Source organism: Musa acuminata, chromosome BXJ1-11 (genome assembly GCF_036884655.1).
Source record: "Musa acuminata AAA Group cultivar baxijiao chromosome BXJ1-11, Cavendish_Baxijiao_AAA, whole genome shotgun sequence".
Lineage (NCBI taxonomy): Eukaryota > Viridiplantae > Streptophyta > Magnoliopsida > Zingiberales > Musaceae > Musa > Musa acuminata.
The window spans coordinates 24,974,797-24,995,342 of record NC_088337.1 but is presented as its reverse complement, the minus strand read 5'-3'; the positions used below and the strand labels follow the sequence as shown (position 1 = coordinate 24,995,342).

At 34.7% G+C, this 20,546-nt stretch overlaps 4 protein-coding genes across 9 annotated transcripts in view; 1 reads left to right on the top strand and 3 right to left on the bottom strand.

Moving 5' to 3' along the window:
• LOC135586798 (signal peptide peptidase-like 2) overlaps positions 1-3,616 on the bottom strand; it is a 29,157-nt gene extending 25,541 nt beyond the window's left edge. For 2 of the 5 annotated variants that reach the window (XR_010481228.1, XM_065090163.1), the window contains exons 1-2: positions 3,136-3,613; positions 1,306-1,464 (exon numbers count right to left, since the gene is read on the bottom strand). Coding sequence is in view for 4 of the 5 variants with exons in the window: in XM_065090163.1 (XP_064946235.1) it covers positions 1,306-1,464; positions 3,136-3,303 (327 nt within the window). In the remaining variant the exon portion in view is untranslated. Of the gene's footprint in view, positions 1-1,305; positions 1,465-3,135 lie in introns of all 5 variants that reach the window. The other 3 variants (XM_065090165.1, XM_065090164.1, XM_065090162.1) reach the window with 2 other exon arrangements.
• Positions 3,617-4,048: 432 nt separating this feature from the next.
• LOC135597346 (small ribosomal subunit protein uS7-like) lies at positions 4,049-7,914 on the bottom strand. 2 transcript variants are annotated; one of them, XM_065090170.1, is made up of 4 exons: positions 7,756-7,914; positions 5,103-5,374; positions 4,448-4,651; positions 4,049-4,346 (listed from the first exon to the last, which is right to left on the bottom strand). In XM_065090170.1, exons 1-4 carry the CDS (start codon positions 7,810-7,812, stop codon positions 4,292-4,294), a joined length of 588 nt encoding a protein of 195 aa, XP_064946242.1. In that variant the 5' UTR covers positions 7,813-7,914; the 3' UTR covers positions 4,049-4,291. The 2 variants fall into 2 exon arrangements, with proteins under 2 accessions (XP_064946242.1, XP_064946243.1); XM_065090171.1 differs by having other exon boundaries at positions 5,247-5,374.
• A 1,706-nt stretch (positions 7,915-9,620) lies between these two features.
• Positions 9,621-11,872, bottom strand: LOC103971519 (ras-related protein RABA5c). Its single transcript, XM_009385552.3, has 2 exons — positions 11,423-11,872; positions 9,621-10,171 (listed from the first exon to the last, which is right to left on the bottom strand). The coding sequence occupies exons 1-2, from the start codon at positions 11,739-11,741 to the stop codon at positions 9,855-9,857; spliced, it is 636 nt and encodes a 211-aa protein (XP_009383827.2). The 5' UTR covers positions 11,742-11,872; the 3' UTR covers positions 9,621-9,854.
• Positions 11,873-14,276: 2,404 nt separating this feature from the next.
• Positions 14,277-17,560, top strand: LOC103971518 (thioredoxin F, chloroplastic). Its single transcript, XM_009385550.3, has 3 exons — positions 14,277-14,640; positions 17,068-17,167; positions 17,246-17,560. Exons 1-3 carry the CDS (start codon positions 14,354-14,356, stop codon positions 17,378-17,380), a joined length of 522 nt encoding a protein of 173 aa, XP_009383825.2. The 5' UTR covers positions 14,277-14,353; the 3' UTR covers positions 17,381-17,560.
• The last annotated feature ends 2,986 nt before the right edge of the window (positions 17,561-20,546 follow it).

Sequence of the window (20,546 nt, the reverse complement as noted above, 5' to 3'; positions counted from 1 at the left end):
ATGATAATATAATCCTTGATGTACAAGCATATCATTATTTTTTAATTCCAAAACAATGATATTGTACATTCTTCATTTATAAAATTTGTGCTATCCTTTATTTCAACGTCCTCCATTTTTACATTTCTCTAGCCTTAGAAAGCCTATACATGTTATTGTCTTCACCTTTATTTCATTACTATAAAACCTACCATATGCTTCATAATCCTCAATAATAGTTTTCTAACCTATTCTCTATATAACTTACACCAAATAACTCTTGCACTTCAAGTAATGATTTCTAATATGTCCTTTAAACAACTATTTTTTCTGAACTTCATTGCACCATTATCAATTTACTTTTTTATTGGCTATTAACTTTAAACACTTCAAAATTTTCTTTTTCTAGTCTTTTAATATGATTTTTCATTGGCACATAATTTGCAGAGTCAAATTTTCAAATACTGGTCAGACCAGTTTGTACCAATTAGCATTTACAAGTCTAACCAAGGTTCACTACTGTTTGATGATAAGCATTCATTTTCTTATTATTTTTCAGTGATATCAAGTGGTACAGGTCTAAAAGAGCTGTGTATACTAATACCATACCAGAACAACAAGGTAATGCAATCATACCAGATCAAAATTTTAAAACTTGGTATTAGCATCAATTTCTTCCAAATACAACACCTATTTATTTACCTATTTTTAATATGTACAATACTTAAAACTTTTTGATCCCATAAAATTTCTCTAGTGTTATCATTTACCTCAACACTCTTACTTTATACTTTGTTGGTGACCTTTGTTCAATATAATCTACAATTATGTTTGTCTCGTTTCTTTACTGAGTGATCTTGATGATCAGATCATCATAAGACATGGAATGATCTATAAGGCCTGTACTGATGTTCTTGAAGAATCAAAGAAGACAACAAGAAATCAGGTAAACAATTTAGAAAAATGATCTAGATTCCAATAGAGAAGCAATGAAGAATTTGTAACTGCTCACGTCAACATTTGACTAGAAACTTCTTAAGAATTACAATGATCATTAATCATCATACCAGAGTTCACAATTCAGCAAAGAAAATCTATAGCAAGCTACTGAGGGGAAAAAACACAATCTTTTAACCAGTTAAGCACCAATAGAGACAGACAGGCCTTTTTCTGAAATGCATTTAACAGAGAAAAAACTAATTGCTACTCTAAATGACATCAATTGCCTATTTAATCATCAAACAAAAACAGCTTTGAATGAGAAAAGGATCTGTCGAGCATCCATAGCACATATCATTAGTTCAGTGGATAAAATTGGATATTGACCTTTAAAGATAAATTGTTGCAGGAGTTAAATGGATTTGCAAGAACAGCAGGGAGTTTTAATGCTTTTGAGACACTGGTCGGCAATAAGGCACCAAATCTGGCACTTAATCCATCTAAGCTTGGTCTTTCATCACCATTCAACCAATTATTTACTTTAACCTGCAAAAGTAAATGAAACCTAGTTAGCTCTGCTAGACCATAATTTATATTTTGTTGCAGAGAATAACCACTAAACAACATGCTTGAAAATTCTCATATATACAGATCAAGTGACATGTTTCCATATATAAATTTCATCTGGTAGGAACAACGGCATTCAGCCGCTAAAACTTAAAAGAGCATCTAAGATTCAGTGACAAGCTTTCATTACTATGGTAAAGTATCTTGACGCATGAGATGAAGCAAGCAGCAAAATCTTCCAGATCATATGAACTAAATCAAATATATTTGGAATTCAAATGGTAAGAGAAGCAAATGTTTTGGACTATGATGCTCTTTCATAAAACCCAAAATGTATGTCATACAAGATAACTTCAGATAGAATAAAGTTTTTTTATTATGTCATACAAGATAACTTCAAATAGAATATAGGTTACAAGTTGTTTACAGCAAGCTTCCCTTCTCATTTTTGCTTTCTTGTTTTCCCCCTTTTTCCCTTTCTCATTACATCAAGTTTCCATCACAAAAATAGGTCAATTTTTCATGGCAATCAAGAGTTTATCACCTCATTCTGTTCAGTAAGTTATTGGGGCCATTAGAGCAGATTCTGCATGAAAGTGGACTATCTCCAATGCCTACCGATGCAAGTCACTGGTGAAGTACAACTCAGTATTTATACACAAAGAAAGGACACGAGGGACCCATATGGTAAAATTTCACCTGTATATTGGAGCATGAAGATGGCTAGTTCTAGGCTGCGTAGCAACCAAACATGTCAGGATTGTTCAATTAATGAAACATTGTACAGGCAACTTATAAGAAATTCAAGTTGGAAGAAGATAAGTACAAGCACATCATTAGCCAATGACAGAAAAAATTATGTCAAACATGCAACAAATTCCTGATTAAGTAACCGTTGCATGTCAAAATAGGAGATAAAATGACTGTGGACCAAAAATATCTTTGCTTGTTGATCCATAAAGGATAAAGTGTTAAACTTGTTCAAGGACATGAAGCAGCTTCTACCACACCATCTCAAGGGAAACCATCAGAAAGATATCTAAAGTACCAGTTTTCAAGGAAGATATATAAAGTGTTAAAGTTGTTAAAGTACCAGTTTTCAAGGAATTGCTCGAACCTGATATCTAAGTTGCCAATTAATTCTTCTCAAGAAAAAGAAAAATAAGAATAAAAAAAGAAACAAATGTCCAATCAGTCATGGAGTAGCAAGTATGTCTACTAACCTACTTTAAGCAGCATTACAAACACTAAGTAATGCTCTTTGCATTTCATATTTGTTCTCGCCACCTCCAACTTTTGTAAAGCTCTTGACATGACCATGAGCTGAGCTCTAATACAAGATACCAAAGCGCCATAATTGTTATGCATAAGGATGCGATGATTCTCCTCTTAGTAAGAAGATTGAAGTTGTAACGACTGCAGTCCTTAACTATCTAAAATGAACATTCCCCAGCAACAACAAAGGATTATTCAACATGCATTACTTAGCGAGACGATCGTACGATGAGCAAGACAAGCGCATACTTACACCAAGACTCGTCAACGTGGCGCTCGATTAAAATAATTCTTCGATATTACCAATCTACATCACCAAATTACAAGGAACAAGAGAAATGAACCGTCAAGAAGCTAATGGGAACGAGGATTTACATCTTGTGACGTCAGGTTGCAGCTGGGGGATGCGGAGGCGGATTCCGCACCCTGGGACGCATCACCGGCGGCCAAAACCCCGCAATAGGACGAGGCGAAGCAGAGTAAGGACAACAAGATGAGGACGACATGGAGGAGCGGAGAAGAGGACGCTCTTGGGATCGCCATGGCCGAGGATTCTTTCCTTGCTTTGTCTCTTTCTTCCGTAGTCCCCTCTTTCCTCTCCTCCTCAAGAGAGAAACGAAGCCCAAAATAACAGAAATCGCCTTCTTCGGCGATCCTAAATTAGCCGTGCCAACATATTTATATCATTATAGATAACACACGTCTTGGGGTGTATGCGGAACGTCCGCAAACAGGTGGCCACCGCATACAATAGTACCCAGGCCTTGTGTATAAGCAGAAAACATATGACTTCGTCCTGCCTTTATCTTCATCAGTTTTTAGGGAGTGGATGCTACAATTAGATACACCACTTTAACACACAAATAATAATAAAAAAAAAACAGAAAGAAAAAAATTAACCTTTAGTTGTAGATGATGATTTATTCAGAATGCTAACAATATTTATTTGAAAGACACTACCAGCTTGATGATGGAGATTATGCTAACAATAAGATTGGCCTTTGTTTCGAATCTTTTCCCTTGTAATTTATCTTAGGTTTATTTTGATCAGACTCACAAATGCACAGTAATAAAAAAACCATTTTGTTCCGTTGATCTTTAAACACATTATGAGAATAACTAGACACTTGTTAAGAATACCGGATGTCACAAACTCGAACAATATTTCCAAATATAAGAAACTAGCTACATGAAAAACCATTCAAGCATATACAAACCAACTGGAGAATCAAACCACAAAAACTTAAAAACTAGTGAATCAAACCATCACGAGAGTACCATTAAGACGTGACAAGATAAATGGGTTCCATCACTTCAAAGCTCGTCAGCAGCAAAGAAATGCTTTAGCTCCACACAGTAAACTGAAATTGTTACTGAATCCAGCAAACTGGACCTCTCTTTTGTTTAGCATAAGTGTCTCTAAGGAATACTCATTTAGACATGAATAACAATTCTCAAAGGGCATCATCTTCAGGCTGACTTTGATAACAATATAAAGCCTACAGCGAGCACGACAAAAAGACCATAATGCTCAGCGGTTTGCCTTGGCAACACGTTCGATCTCATCCTTCTTCTTGATAGCATAGCTGTCAAAAGCAAGTACCCATGGAACAGCAATGAGATGGAACTGTTAGCAAAAGAAAACTAGGAAACAGAGAAAAGAAATATAAGGTTCTGGATGGTCTACCTGTTGGAAGAACCCTTAGCTGCATTAATTAATTCATCAGCAAGGCACTCAGCAATGGTCTTAATATTCCTGAAAGCGCTTTCACGAGCACCAGTTGTGAGAAGGTAAATTGCCTGGTTCACCCGCCTCAATGGTGAGATATCAACTGCCTGACGTCGAACAACACCAGCAGAACCAATTCGAGTTGCATCTTCTCTTGGACCACTGATGTGAAAATAACAGCATAAGACCACATTCATCTTCAAAAACTGATGCATAGGAGCAGAAGTCTAGAAGAGTATGGGCTTTAAAATGCCAAAATTATTTGTAATGTGAATGCAACAATTAAAAAAACATGGTTGTGGCACTCATAAACAGAGAAATTTCAACCTCTAGGATGCTATAATTAACAGTGTGGCAATAAAAACAAAAGAACACTGCATAACCAATTTCTGAAAACCAAGCATGAAGACTTCCTATGGTGCCAACATCTGCTTTTGTTTTTATTTTTTCTTCCGTTTGATGCCTTCTGTTGGTTGCAAACTGTGTGAATCCTTCCGATTCTATGCAGAATTAAGAAACCACCACATATAGCTTGTATGAATAATGGAACTTGCTCCACCGTTGACAGTTGTTCATTTATTTGGATAAAAACTATAGCTCAGAGGCCAATTACCTATTAATGATAGCATCCACAATAACTTGGATTGGGTTTGCATCGGTTAGCAGATGAATTATCTCCATGGTATGTTTAATAATACGAACAGCCATAAGCTTCTTTCCATTGTTACGACCATGCATCATCAAGGAATTGGTCAACCTTTCAATAATTGGACACTGAGCCTTACGGAACCTCTTGGCAGAGTATCTTCCTGCCGTATGTGGAAGATATGTCGCATGCTTTGGTGGCGTGACGGCAATGTAATCTGCAAGGGAGATGTCGCTGACCTGCAGTTTTTGACAAATAGGACTAAGTCTGAGTACCCACAGCATAAGTACTAGGAGAAAAACATCCAGAATAGTATCAATTTAAAGCAGACAATAGTGAATGCTTTGGAAGTTTTGACACGATGTGAATTGCATAATAGTATCAAAAAATATCCTATATGAATTGCATGACAGTATCAAGTAAAATTTAATATGAATGCTTTGGAAGTTTTAACACAATCCTGAATGCATAATAGTATCAAGGAAGATCCAATATGAATTGCATGATAAGAGGCAAGTAGATTTCAATACCATAGGAAGTAACTAGGAACTAACATAAATCCACTAAACAAAGTTTAGATAAAAAAATCTTGGGAATAAAAACTGAAATTTTTTATGCCAAAACTAACAAGTTTAAACTTGATCATCTTATTGCAATCTAATTAACACCCTAAAGCAAATCACCCCTGAATGCATAACACTAGGATAAAAACAAAATCCTTATGATCATAAATGGCCTGCATCTATTCCATATGAGGCTGTTGCAATATGTAGTTTATCCAACATTACCATGCTCTCAAGAAGCAATACCACATTAGGCATGTTATCCTCATTATATAAGCAGATGACAGAAGCTCTACACATTAAGGTCCACATATGACTCTTTCAAGCTAATACAAAGAAAAGAAGACAAGCCTTTCATGCATAATTTTTTTTAATAAAGATCATCAAAATTTTAATGTTTATTACCAACTGAATCTTTCTAGTAAAATTTTGATAATTTGTCATGGAATAGACCTGTTTTATGGACCCTTGGAAGCCATATTTCAGTGAATAGTACTGCAATCCATTAAATATTCCACCAAGCTCACAAAGCAACTACTATCATAATATATATGTCCCCCAAAGGGCATGAACTTAAATCATTTTCCTCCACTCTGCTTATAGGGACTGCCTATTTTTCTTGATAGGCAATGAATAGCATGTTGTAAGTTGTTTCTAATCCATGGCTTACAAAACTCATACAAATTAATCAACATGTTCTGTGGTAACCCATTAACTGAGAAGAAAAAACAAAATCTGAGACCTTGTTTTCAACTTGCACGTGCAAAAAAAACCTTCAACACTCAAACCATTTCATCCTATATTGATTTATGTATGTAGATACATACACATAAATGTGAAGACCAACTCCATGCTACTACTGATTCATTAATATTAATTAAAAAACTTGGCTATTTATTAGTAACAACTGCAATTAACTTTCTAAAAGATCCTGGTTTTTTGCACAATGATCATTAACAAACATGCAACACTTGTAGCTTCAAGAACATTATCTACATAAAATGGCAAATCATAGCACAGCAATTTACCAGTAGAATTTCCACCAAAGCCTCAAAAACATTAGAAAAAAATCCGGCACAACAATGACACAAGTATGGGCTTATCTGGTGTTAAATGCCAGATTATTCAATTTTTGACAGACCTTTGAACATCACCATTCAGGACGTCTTGGGCTTTCGTCTATTGTTGACAAACTTCTCAGATAGCTAATTTCTTCTTTTTTTCTAAATTCTTAAAATATTCATCAAGAATACAAATGCTATTTCTACTGATCTTTCCGGTAACATGCAACTGATGCATGCAAATAATTGTCCAGACAAGCTTATCCTTCCATACCTGTAATAACATGAACAACCCAGAACAACAAGATTGACTATCCATAAACAAGATAATAAAAATCCAAAGACAAAGAACTATTCCAGAAAGATGTAACTCCTGTACACACAGCTGCTTCTATCAAAGCTTTCATCTTAAGTACCAGCAAACCTTATCTTCCATCCATTTTATCATACATCCAAATGTAATTTTGCTAACCTTTCCACTTAGTGAACCATTCACAAACTATTAGGACAGCTTCCTTTTCTCTAAACTCATAAAACTTCCTCGTGCATACCAATGCTGATACTTGATATGTTTGTATGGTTAAACCTACTTATCCAAGTATGTACTATTATGAGAGAAATAGGATAGCCTCTTGAGGAAGACTTTCGTCAAAATCCTATAACTGAGAGACATCTCAGAGAGAGATGAAACTCCTGTGGGGAGCACCGAGATGCAGCCTTTAACAAAACGAAAAGAAAATGCGGCTCTGATGCAAAAAACATAACGTTGACAAACACCCTTTCCTTGCCGCAAATACTTCAAACGGGATGCAGATGCTACAAAGTCTACTTCATCAAACTACAATTCATCCTATTAGATCTTACATATCACATCCAACAAAATACTCCAATCACACCGACCACATGTAGAAGGATAGGAAAAGCACCAGATTCCGCAAAAGCAAACAGATATTACGAGCACCAAAGGTGATAACGCTGGGAAGGAAGACAGCTAACCTCGACATCATCGAAGGACCACCGGTTGAAGAGCTTAACATCCTGCTGGATCGCCATTAGATCTGTATCGCCCGGAACCCGAGCTCGAAGTTGAGAGGGAGGCAAGCAAACGCGCGGCGGCGTAAACCCTAGAGGACGAGTAGGAAGAGGAGGAGGGGCAAGCGTTCGGAAGCGAGTATTTATAGAGCCCAAACGGCCAGCCCATCGAAGATCGATTATAAATGGACGGTCGATGATCGATCTTCGGTACACAGCATCACTGAGTTTCGCGTCAATATTCGTGCAAATTCATCATTCCAAAAATCCGTGTAAATTCACGAAATGGTAAATACGTCCCTCTAAAGTTACATTTTTCATGAATACCCCTATAAGCACTTTCTACGAGCCCGTCTCGTGCATATCCATCTCTAACTTGAAATATTAAAATGTATTTTACTTTCCTCTGAGTTCAATTTTTTTACTTAAAATAATAAAAAAAATATTCGAGAGAATCCAAGATTAAAATCAAGCGTTTGATGCAACTCAAATAAATTAAAATGGATTGCACACGGATTCTATCTCATGGCATAATCTGATTTCATGATAGTATTCTTGCTATATTATCATTAATTTGTAAAAGTATTGATTTAGTGTCCAATCTCATATGTTGGTCCAATTATTTAAAAATATCAAACTAATTTGAATAAAAGAAAAATTAGCTCTGATATCATGATAAATATTTTGATTATGTTACAGTTAATTTGGATATTAATATGTGTCAACTCTCATGTTTGACTATTAACAAAGGAGCGCAGCTTAATCCTTTATTGCTGATGATGGGATGGTGATCAACCTAACATTATGAATATGAAAATATAGTTCATATCTGATGATATTAATCGAAAATTTAAGATTGTATAAAAGCAGAATATCTTATATTCAAACTCATGATTTTTCTCAGACATAGGTGGATTAGGCTGGGTTGATCTGATCATTGGAATCAAAATTGGAAGATGCTGGCAAGAAGAAGTTTGCAATTTTGCAATAGTTGAGGGCCATTTGTTGTGGTGCAATCTTAAGATTGGTTGTAAAAATTTATATTTCTTTTTTGATATTTTTCATCCAAATTTACTTAATGTTCGTTTTTTTTTTTTTTTTTTTGCAAGTTAGAGGGCATAAATTTCTTAATGATTGACCCATTAATTTTGTTGAGTATGAATTATATTGAAAAGTATATTATAAGTTAATTTATCCACTTCTGATATGAAAGAAAATTATAAGGTTATAATGTTACTTAAAGTAAGACATCCTTACTAAGGTCCAATATAGTTCGAGATCAAACCTTAGTAATGATATGCATGTGAGGTTTATCCTAATTGTGACTCATCCATCCTCTAATCTCATTCACAAATAATTTTTTTATCTTTTTCGATCCTCTCACTATATCTAATATGATATCATTTGTTACATTCAGATAGGATGAAATAACTAACATGTCAATACCTAAGTCATATTAACATTATAAGTCAATCCAAATGTTTGCTGACTTTTGATTTCAGACTAACTCAGGATGCTACAACCGAATGCATTGCTATCAACTTCATGAACATACTAGATTCTACTTGCAAGCATATGCAAATGCAAAACTACCATATAAGCCATGCACAAATGCAGATGGATCAACTGAGAATTATTACTCTGAGATATCACCATTTGTGCAGGTGGAAATGAAATGGGAAACTAAAAGCAAAATGAACCGAAGAAAGAAAATGGAAATGTGCAAGTGTTTTGATGGTAATCTTTAGGCCCCTGAACTGATCATGTTGAGATTCTTATATTCCGGCACAAGAAACAAAACTCTTCAGGCAGTGGAGTGGAGAACTCTCTTAAACAAACTCCAGAACTACTGAATAGATTCTGATTCCATTTGAAATAAAATACCAGTCGAAAGTTGAGTTGTCGTCTTGCTTCTTTCTGGATATCACAAGATGCAATTTGATAAGAAGAACAAGAAGTACTGTTTTGGGGAAGGGGAACACCAATTTGGATTCTGCAATCTCTTTTAACAACCATGAGGAAGTCCTGAACAATGAGCAATCATATTGATATACAAAATGAGACTAACAGCAAGAGAACTTGCTTACTCCTTGCTTCTGTTCATCGTTTCCATTGCTTGAAAGACTAACCCTGTTCACCGACAATTCTGCTTTATATGAATCAGAATTGAGGATCTTCCTGCTGATATTATTGTATATCTCTTTAATAACAATCTCAAAGGCTGTCTTTACGTTTGTCGAATCCAGTGCTGAGGTTTCGATAAAGAAAAGCCCTTCTGCTTCGGCGAGCGCTTTACCCTCCTCGACAGAGACCTCCCTCAGAGTCTCCAAATCACATTTGTTGCCGACCAGCATCCTTGCAACAGTTGTATCCGAGTGTGCTGCACATATAGCCCCAAGAATTACAACTAGATGCTTAGCACTAAGCAAATAAATACATGCTCTGAGAAAGTTTAGCTATACATATACCTAAACATGATTGAGGAGATTGAAAAGGGCATGGAGATGATGATTAGTCACAAAGATCATAGATACTTAGATTTACAACTCAGACTGAAATCTCAGGTAGCATCATGAATCATTAAGGTTTTCATTAGATTTGTCACCTCAAACCATGTCTACCAATACATTTATCATGTTCACTGACAATAACAACTAGGCTTACAACTGCCAATACATTTATCTTTGCTTGTATTATACTGTATATGATGCTTCAAAAGGAAAAGTAAAAGAAAAAAAAACTTAGATTTGGAAAATCAGTTAATCCTTTTTCCTTTCTCTGACAACTAGTCTACGTATTAGTTAAAAGAATCCTAGCAATATATGAAATTAAGCTATTTATTGCTTGGTTGCTACAGTGGTGTAACAAGGGAAAATATCTTTGCAGATTTACTCTCTACCAATGAAAGGGAAAGTGAAGGGTCCATAAAAGACAAGTATCACAGTTGTCCTATGCATAAAAGATCAATGTACAAATGTGGGCTGGAAGGAGTGACTCATGCGCCACTCCAAAGAAACTTGGTGAACGTATGTCATATCTACTTCATTCATCAAGCCAATAATCATGGTTACATTTTGATGAGCAATTAAAAGGAAAAGTTATGGTTTTATAATCGCTTCAGCTAAATAGGAAGGTTTTTTGTCTAACAGAGGAGCTTTAAGAGTGGAAGATGTTGGTCAATCTAAAGACAATATCAAAGAAAGTGAAGCTGACTAAAGGAAAAATGGGGAGGCAGGTATGTGAAGGATAAATGTACTATTAGAGATATAACACCTCTTCATCACATTTTGTTTTGTTAATCATCTGTTTCATAATTGGACAATCCCAAGAATATTCAGAGCCATATATCAGCAAGCAAACCACCAATCTTACTGTAAATTCTTTGCATCTGACTTTGTCATTGCTCTGATTACCATCAGACCTACAACTGGTCTCAGAGGAAATAATTCAAACACGTTCAGGGTGGGATCCAACATACTCATCAGCCATTCAAAGAGTTCTTCCTCTTTCAACTGTGATTTTGCTGTATAAATTAGAGATCTAAAAAACCACTTTATTGTCATATTTAGTTTTCTTTAGGCGAAAGCTAATGACTTTCTTGTAGACAAGCAAGCATTGGAGAGCATCGTACTGTTGAGCTCGTCGAGCCAGCGGGCGATGCTGTCGAAGGTGGAGCAGCGGGAGATATCGTAGACGAGGAGGGCGCCGAGGGCGCCGCGGTAGTAGGCGGAGGTGACGGCGCGGAAGCGCTCCTGGCCGGCGGTGTCCCAGATCTGGGCCTTCACCTCCTTGCCGTCCACGTCCACGCTCTGCGTCTGGAACTCCACCCCGATGGTGGCCTTGGAGTGCAGGTTGAACTCGTTCCGCGCGTACCTCGACAGCAGGTTCGACTTCCCCACCGCCGAGTCCCCTATGATCACCACCTTGAACAAGTACTCCTCCTCCTCCATCTCTCCTCCCTTGGCTGTGGCTCACACTCTTCTTTCCTATACCACCAACGAATGCGTGAATGGGACAAAGAAAGAAAGATGATGGAGGTCGATGTTGTCTCCTTTTTGTCTAATAAGAGGTGGGAGGGTGGCAGGCAGCCAAGGAAGGATAAATTGGTGGGAGGGAGGAAAGCAGTAGAAAGAGAGTAAAAGGTGTGGTTAATGCATGGCACGTTACATAGTTGACGACACCGAATTAGTGGACGTGACTGCACGTCCTTTTCATTCGTTCTTACTTTATTTCTGTCGAGAGAGAGAGACTGCAATGGAAGCCTGTGACCGCTCAACCTTCGCTCTTCTTTCTCCATTGTATATGAAGAGCTACGTGAGCCTTAGAGAGAGAGAGATGAATGTAAATCTGTGACTGCACAACCTACTCTCCTCTTTCTCCCTTGTCTTTGATGAGCTGGGACAGATATATATATATATATATATATATATATAGAGAGAGAGAGAGAGAATAATGGAATAATACTGTGACTGCACAACCTTCTCTTTTATTTCTCCCATAAATTTGATGAGCAGGAGAGACATATAGAGAGAGAGAGAGAGGAGTTGCGGTTGAGTTGAATGGAATGGAAGAGACTGACGACTGCACAACAATCTTGTCTCTTCTTTGTCCCTTGAATATGATGAGCGTTGAGAGATCTACAGATAGAGAAGGGTGGGGATTGATGAGTGAGTTGAACTGTGACAGTATAACCTTCTCTCTTCTGTTCTTTTCCCATTGATATGCTGAGCTGGGGAGATAGAGAGAATGCGTCTGTGGTGGATGGGTTGAATTGAATGGAGTCTTGGAATCAGACAAGCTATTGTGGGGTTGGATTGAAGAGGTCAGGCATGTGACACAAGAGAGAGAGAGAGAGAGAGAGATGTCATGGGTTTTAGTCATGTAATATGTAATATGATTCTTGATCTTGAATGACTATGGGTTTGTTTTAGTGGTGGTGGTGTTCATGTCTTCTTGATGTCATTTAAATTCTATCCATTCTCACCTATCTAATAAGTATTAATACACAAATAAATTATTTTTGATATATTGAATCCCGTGGATGAGATGAAAGATATTACACTCGTGAATCACAGTGTCAATCCTCTTTTCTGATATTGATGTTCATGAGTCACGAAAATAATCACTCGTAAAATATAATTATATATATGATGAAATATATTATTTTTTTAAAAGAATATACGAGTATTGCAGCCAATATACTAAGGCCTACACACAATTGCCCTTTTAATCGACAATGATATTTTGAATTAAGTAATTGTCATTGAAGTTTATAGTTACTTATGCATACAAGCATCAATATAAAAAAAATCATTATATATATTTTATTCCTGAACATTTATTAGAAAGAAATAATATTAGTTAGTAAGAGAATTACATGCATAAACATGAGTTTCAAAAAATTTGTTCATCTTGCCATGGTTATTAGGAATAATTTTCCTTTTGAATTTTTTTGTAAAAAGAAAAATATTAAGTATAGTCCCCAAAATGTTTTGTTAGAATATTTATCTTTGAATCTGGTGATAGGTAATAGAAAGAAGTTTTAGGTGTCCTAATGCAAATGATTAATTACAGATTACCTTTAACATCTCGGGTTATACATTTTTAAAAATTATATTATGATTTATATACTTATTAAGAGTATAATATCCAGTTAAAAATATAATTTCATAAGATTAAAAATTAAAAAAAATATTAAAATAAATAAGTTTAAATGTTTCACTTTCGGGATCTCAAATATAAAGAAAGATCGAAATACTAAAGAGAGTTAATTATAAGAATAATATATAATTAATCATATATTAAAAAGTAAATTATGGTCAAAGCTTACTCACATATTGGTGATTAATATTAAGAGACATTTGTATGGAAGCTACGAATAAATATTTTTTTGTGATGGAATAATAATTAGATTTGATAGGATGATTCTGAAAACTATTTTTGGTCCAATAAAAATCGAATCAAAGCAACCCAAAAAAAATATTAAAATAATTATAAAAGAAATTGAAATATATTTCCAATGTACACCCCAAAATAAATATACTAATTTAAATTACAAAAATCCATATTGTCAGAAGAAAATTGAGATCCCCCAACCAAACATTAGAAATCACGCTAAATTCGTGCGGTCGATTGATGTGACTCGGATATTTTCCTCAGCCTCATATCCGGCTCGAACAGGACAAAGCCGGGCGATATCGAGTTTATAGCGTACTGCACACGAATGATGTATCCACCAATGATCTACAGCCACAGTGTAATACAGCCAAGACGAAACGTCGAATCTAGCCATCTGGCCTTTTGTGGCTGGTCTTTTAGGTGTTGTGTGTATGAAGCATCACACAAGGAAGCTGCTCGCCAATTTGCTCGGATCGTCCGAGCTACATGTGGTTCGAGTGGGGCGGACATGTGACATTACCATAATACCCCTTAAATTTGAGAACAATAGCCCTTCCAACGCATTCCTTACGGGATGATGATATCATTTCAAGGACGAAGTCGATCTTTTTAATCCGCGTTCTGCACGGTTTCGTTTCGGAGTCATCGGCACTTCCAGCTCGAAATGGCGCTTCGGATCGCCTTCTCGGCTCCTTCGATTCGATCGCCGTCGTCGTCTTCATCTTGCACGCCGTCGGCCTCCTCGCTGAACCGATCCTTGGGCTGTCGACCCCAGCGTCGGTCTTCGGGCGGGTCCCTCGGGGCCTCCGGCGCCGGCGGGCGGGCCGTGGCGGCGAGGTCCAGCTTGGAGACGGCCGTCGGGCAGGTGACGGAAGTCGACAGGGATACCTTCTGGCCCCTCGTCAAGGCCGCCGGAGATAGGGTTGTCGTCCTCGACATGTACACCCAATGGTAAGCCACGATCCATCCTCCCCTGCGTTCCTAATTTCTATTATAAGATTGAGTCATTTTGGATTTGTATTGCTCTAAAGCACATTGTTTGATGCTGATTACCAGTTGAAGTCGTTTCGTCAACCTGAACTGACCGATTTGATCTATTGGGTTGCTCAGATTCAAGATTCTGGTATGGTATCAAGTAGGATTTGTAATTGGATCGGTATGTAAATTGAGGTGCCTTTTGTCACTCAACCTAAGAGAATAGATGTGTCCCGACTCAGAAAACCTAGTGTTGATAGCTAGTTTTGCTTTAAGTCGTGTGGCATCGAGCGGCTTTCAAAGAGTCAGCCTCCTCATAACCTTGTGTAGTACCTTAACAATATTGACAGGGAGAAGACAGATTATTGACAAGCAAAGGTACGAGTAAACTGCCAAAACATAACTTGGGATTACACAAGAATAACTGAATAACTTGGGATTTCATTAGACAACTGAAATGGACACACTTTTTTCACCCGGGACAGTCGCGCGATAAAAGGTTCAAGATTGGATCATTGCATTGTCTTGTGGCCGGTGTCACGTAGAAACTTGTGTGTGGGAGCTTCTGAATCTGTTAGGTTGCCCAACTGATTTATAGTGGCAAATACTTGACTCTACCAAGTTTTAATAATTTCTCGATTGAATCACATTCTTGTGATCTTTAGATGCTTCTACTTTATACTTTGTTCAAATTTATAGTAAGCTATCTGATCGAGAATGTTGAATAGCTGGAAAAAAAAAACTGTTGAAAGATACACTTAGAATGATAAAAAAAAAAAACTGTTGGCAGATACTTGACTTTACCGAGCTTTAATAATTTTCTCAATTGAATCACACTCTTGTGATCTTTAGATGCTTCTACTTTACACTTTGTTCAAATTTATAGTAAGTTATCTGATCGAGAATGTTGAATAGCTGAAAAAAAAAAATTGTTGAAAGATACACTTAGAATGATAACAAAAAAAACTGTTGGCAAATACTTGACTTTACTGAGTTTTAATAATTTTTAAAATCAATTGAATCACACTCTTGTGATCTTTCGATGCTTCTACTTTATACTTTGTTCAAATTTATAGTAAGTTATCGGATTGAGAATGTTGAATAGCTGGAAAAAAAAAAACTGTTGAAAGATACACTTAGAATGATAAAAAAAAAACTGTTGGAAAATACTTGACTTTACCGAATTTTAATAATTTTCTCAATTTCTTGTGATCTTGAGATGCTTCTACTTTATACTTTGTTCAAATTTATAGTAAGTTATCTGATCGAGAATGTTGAATGGCTGAAAGAAAAAAAACTGTTGAAAGATACACTTAGAATGATAAAAAAAAAAAAAACTGTTGGCAAATACTTGACTTTACCGAGTTTTAATAGTTTTCTCAATTGAATCACATCTTGTGATCTTTAGATGCTTCTACTTTATACTTTGTTCAAATTTATAGTAAGTCATCTTATCGAGAATGTTGAATAGCTGAAAAAAAGAATTGTTGAAAGATACACTTAGAATGATAAAAAAAAAACTGTTGGCAAATAATTACCGAGTTTTAATAATTTTCTCAATTGAATCACACTCTTGTGATCTTTCGATGCTTCTACTTTATACTTTGTTCAAATTTATAATAAGTTATCTGATTGAAAATGTTGAATAGCTGGAAAAAAAAAAAAAACTGTTGAAAGATACACTTAGAATGATAAAAAAAAATGTTGGCAAATACTTGACTTTACCGAGTTCTAATAATTTTCTCAATTGAATCACATTCTTGTGATCTTTAGATTCTTCTACTTTATATTTTGTTCAAATTTATAGTAAGTTATCTGATTGAGAATGTTGAATAGCTGAAAGAAAAAAAAGAAAAACTGTTGAACGATACACTTAGAATGATAAGAATTTTATGAAAGCATGGCCAATTTTCTCAATCTCTTCCCTTCTTCCCCTCATGGCCATTATTCATGAGAACATAGAATTTTCCAAATTCATCTTGGCCTTTATTCATGTCCTTTCATACATCCACTATATTTTCCTTTTGTTCCAATCATTGTACCATAACCTTTTTTTTTTCTCTGCTCATAGGTTATCCTCCTCATCTTCAGCATGCTTTTCTCAATCTCTTTGTGATCAGTATTAATTGTCTACCACGTGGCTGCACATCTAACAAAATGTACTTAGCTGCACAAGCAATTCTGGCCATTCATAACTGTTTAATTCTAGATCGATATATATCTGATGATGTAACTATCTAGCTAGAACTCCTTTTTTCTCTTTCTCAAAACATAGATTAGTTTGCCTTTTAATTCTATGAACTATTCTCCGTCAAGAATGGATTCCTGTTTTTCACTCTTATTTAAATACGTAAAACAGGCAGAACCACCAAATGTTCACTGTTGCAAATCTTTGCAATGCAGGTGTGGCCCTTGCAAGGTGATGGCCCCCAAATTTCTCAGATTGTCCGAGGAATACCTTGATGTTACATTTATGAAGCTTAACTGCAATCAAGAAAACAAGGCATGTTGATGCTTTTCTTATGAGGATTCTCAACTTCTACCTTGATCCTTGCTCTGATCTTTGCAAATTTCCTTGCAGCACCTAGCCAAGGAGTTGGGAATAAAAGTTGTGCCAACCTTTAAGATTCTCAAGGATGGGAAGGTGGTAAAGGAAGTAAGAGGGGCCAAGTTTGATGATTTAGTACTGGCCATCGAGACAGTGAAATCAAGTTGACATTCTTCTACTTGAACAAACACCTCCAGTTTATCAAATACTATGTCTATGATTCTACAGATGAAAAAGTTAAATTATATATGTTGAATTTGACTATCTGGGGTGCTTCATTGGCTGTAAAAACATTGTAAGGATATAATGAAATTTAATGTCTTTTAATTAAGATGAACTAGTTATTGATTTCTGAATAGCCTTCATTAAGTTTGGTCTGTTCAACTAATTGTAATAAGGATTGTGTTTCTTAATGTGCACTTTTACATGGGTATTCATGGTCTCATTCTCAATACAAATTACAAATAATACCTATAAGAGTTTTAGGGCTAATTACATATTATTTTCTGTAGTTAGATCTCTTTAATATTTCGATCTCTAGATTTGAAAAATTTATATTGAAATCTTTATAGTTATGAAAATGAAACATCTAGGTCAATTTATCCTGATGCTGTTGATATTACCGACAGAAACATAAAAATAATGGGAAAAAAAGGATAATTTTAACGTTTCAGTTACATTTTTTATGACGATAAATAACGACGCTACTAGAGGCCATGGGTAACTGTAGAGGAAGAACAGCGACAAGAGGTGAAGTAAGGGAGAGGAGGAATAGAACAACACAGATATCGACGTAGATACCAACGCAGATATAGAGCGTTAGCATCTACATCATCATCTTCTTCCTCTTTCCTTGCCTTATCTTCTTCTTCTCTCCTTGCCTCATCTCTTGTCGTCGCTCTCTCTTATCATCCACAGCAGTCACTCGTAACTCTCAACGATATTGTCATTCTCAACCATAAAAAACGTAACTAGGTTGTTGAATTTCTTTTTTGCTCATCGTTTTCGTGCTTCTATCGGTAAAATCAATGATGTTAGAATAAATGAAGTTAGATGTTTCACTTTCATAACTATAGAGATTCCAATATAAATATTTTAAGTCTAGATACCGAAATGCTAAAAAGATTTAACTATAGAAACAAAATCTATAATTAGTCCAAACTTTTATGATGTTATGATTTAGATACTCACTTAATATTAATCATATTTAAATATTATTTTTTAATATAATCAAATTTTGTCTTCCGTCATTATTAATTTTTTATTGCAAAATCATACATACATTATTATCATCATTAATTAGTAATTTTCATATATAAACTTCAGAACCTACGGGTGTTCTATTATTCTATTATGATTTATTTTGATCAATTTCAATTGACACCCTTATAAAAAATATTATACATATACATTGAAGTTTAATGGATGGAGTGACATGTATGAAGGATTTAAATATTCAAAAGTATATATGTTTATCTAAAAAATTGTAGGGGCAAATATTCTACTTCCAAAATTTTCAATGGATAGAGAGATAACCCCCCCCACCCCCCTTTTTTTGTCATCATGAACACTCTCTTCTTACTCAAAGAAAATTACATGCACTGTGACATTCTTTTTCTTTTTATGTGCAGCCCTCTCATTTATTTCTCCCACTTTAATTCATTTTCCTCATTACTTATCTTTTCATCCTCCTACTTTCATGTTTCACTCAAAGAAAGATTTTTCTCTTCATTACTAGTTAGATTATTTTTTTAATGATATTATAGAAATTTTTTTTATGAGATAACTACGGAAAGCTCTTTTCCTTGTGTCATAATAATCAAGAATGAAAAATATATCCTCTCCAAAAACAACAAACAAGAAAATCAACGTATACATATAATTGACATAATACGAGCGAAATAACTAGTAAACAATAATAAAGAGTTTTTTAGTTATTTAAAATATTAATATTTTGAATTCAACGAACATCATTAGTTGAAAATTCTAATTTATGTTTATATCCTTACGACCTTTTCTTCGAGTTCTATGATGTTCAAAATACTAAAATGTTTTTATGTATTTTATATTATATATTTAATTTAAAAATATCTACTAATAATCATGATAGTAGTATTAAAGCATAAGGTGGATGTTCCAAATGTTTCATATTTGGAGTCAACCTTTGTTCGGCTTTGACATGATATTAGCATAAGTGAAGGAATATTTTTAGGATGAACGAAAGTAATCGGACTTTAATTCAAATTTTATTTATATTCCAAAATTTGAAATAGATCATATTCATTTGGTATGAGCAGAAACAATGGGATGAATCAAAAGAGTTCTACACTACCAACTTAACGTGAAGAAATGAAATAAGTGTCAAAAAAATACGAAATAAAAAAAGAAAAGGAAATGAATTTTATTTATACTAAGTGCATTTTGTCTATTGCTATCTTTTAACTCCTCTGACTTTTAAATGTTTTTTTACCTATTTATTTTTATTTTGAATGAGAGAAAGGGCTTTGAGTTTGTTATGAATGTCAAAAAAAAAAAAAAAAAAAAGGTTAACAAAGGATTCTTAACAAACAAATTTCACATGCTTATGTGATAGAGGATTCAAATAGTTTAAAAAACTAAATATACTTTGATAATTTTGACAATGGAGTTAGATTCATGAGAGTGATTTTCACAAGATTATTGATCATCGAGGAGTTACTTATTTTATGAATCGTCAAAGCCTTATGGTTAATAAAATTATATCGATCATGCGTCAAATTATGTATGTATCGTACTCTCTTACCTCCGATCAAGTAGTAATTATTTTATGAATAAACATTTGTAATAGAAATATATACCGAGTGTTATTTATGAAAACTTATCCTAATACTAATACTACCACTAATTAACTAGTTTTATAAATTTATTCTTTTACCTCTGAGATAATATATTTGTCCTTCCAAATCTTAGTGTTTAAAATTTACATACATATTCCTCTAAATATTTAAATAATTCATATATGCCATCCTCCTCAATCTTGGCTCAATAAAATTACAGAAAGTACTAAACATCATGATTCCTATTAAACTTAAAAAATAATTATTAAATACCTAAAACACTCTTTATAATTTTTGGATGCTTTTATTGATATCAAATTGAGTTTCAACATCACACTATGTTAAGATCAAAGTAAAGGAAATTATTTCCAATGTTGTATCCGTACATTCTTGAGTATTGTAGGGATATACTTGCATTTAGAGAGATAAATACCGAAATCATTAATTTCGATATATATATATATATAATATGTATATTATATTACCCAACTACTACTACTATCACTACTAATAATAAT

Coding starts and splice junctions, on each gene's coding strand:
- LOC135597346 (XM_065090170.1), bottom strand. CDS start 7,812: ATGGCGATCCAGCAGGATGTTAAGCTCTTCAACCGGTGGTCCTTCGAT. Junction 4,652..5,102: donor GTGGATGCTATCATTAATAG/GTAATTGGCCTC, acceptor TTTTCACATCAG/TGGTCCAAGAGAAGATGCAA. Junction 4,347..4,447: donor GCTAAGGGTTCTTCCAACAG/GTAGACCATCCA, acceptor TGCTTTTGACAG/CTATGCTATCAAGAAGAAGG.
- LOC103971519 (XM_009385552.3), bottom strand. CDS start 11,741: ATGGAGGAGGAGGAGTACTTGTTCAAGGTGGTGATCATAGGGGACTCG. Junction 10,172..11,422: donor CTGGCTCGACGAGCTCAACA/GTACGATGCTCT, acceptor CTATATGTGCAG/CACACTCGGATACAACTGTT.
- LOC103971518 (XM_009385550.3), top strand. CDS start 14,354: ATGGCGCTTCGGATCGCCTTCTCGGCTCCTTCGATTCGATCGCCGTCG. Junction 14,641..17,067: donor CTCGACATGTACACCCAATG/GTAAGCCACGAT, acceptor TTTGCAATGCAG/GTGTGGCCCTTGCAAGGTGA. Junction 17,168..17,245: donor ACTGCAATCAAGAAAACAAG/GCATGTTGATGC, acceptor ATTTCCTTGCAG/CACCTAGCCAAGGAGTTGGG.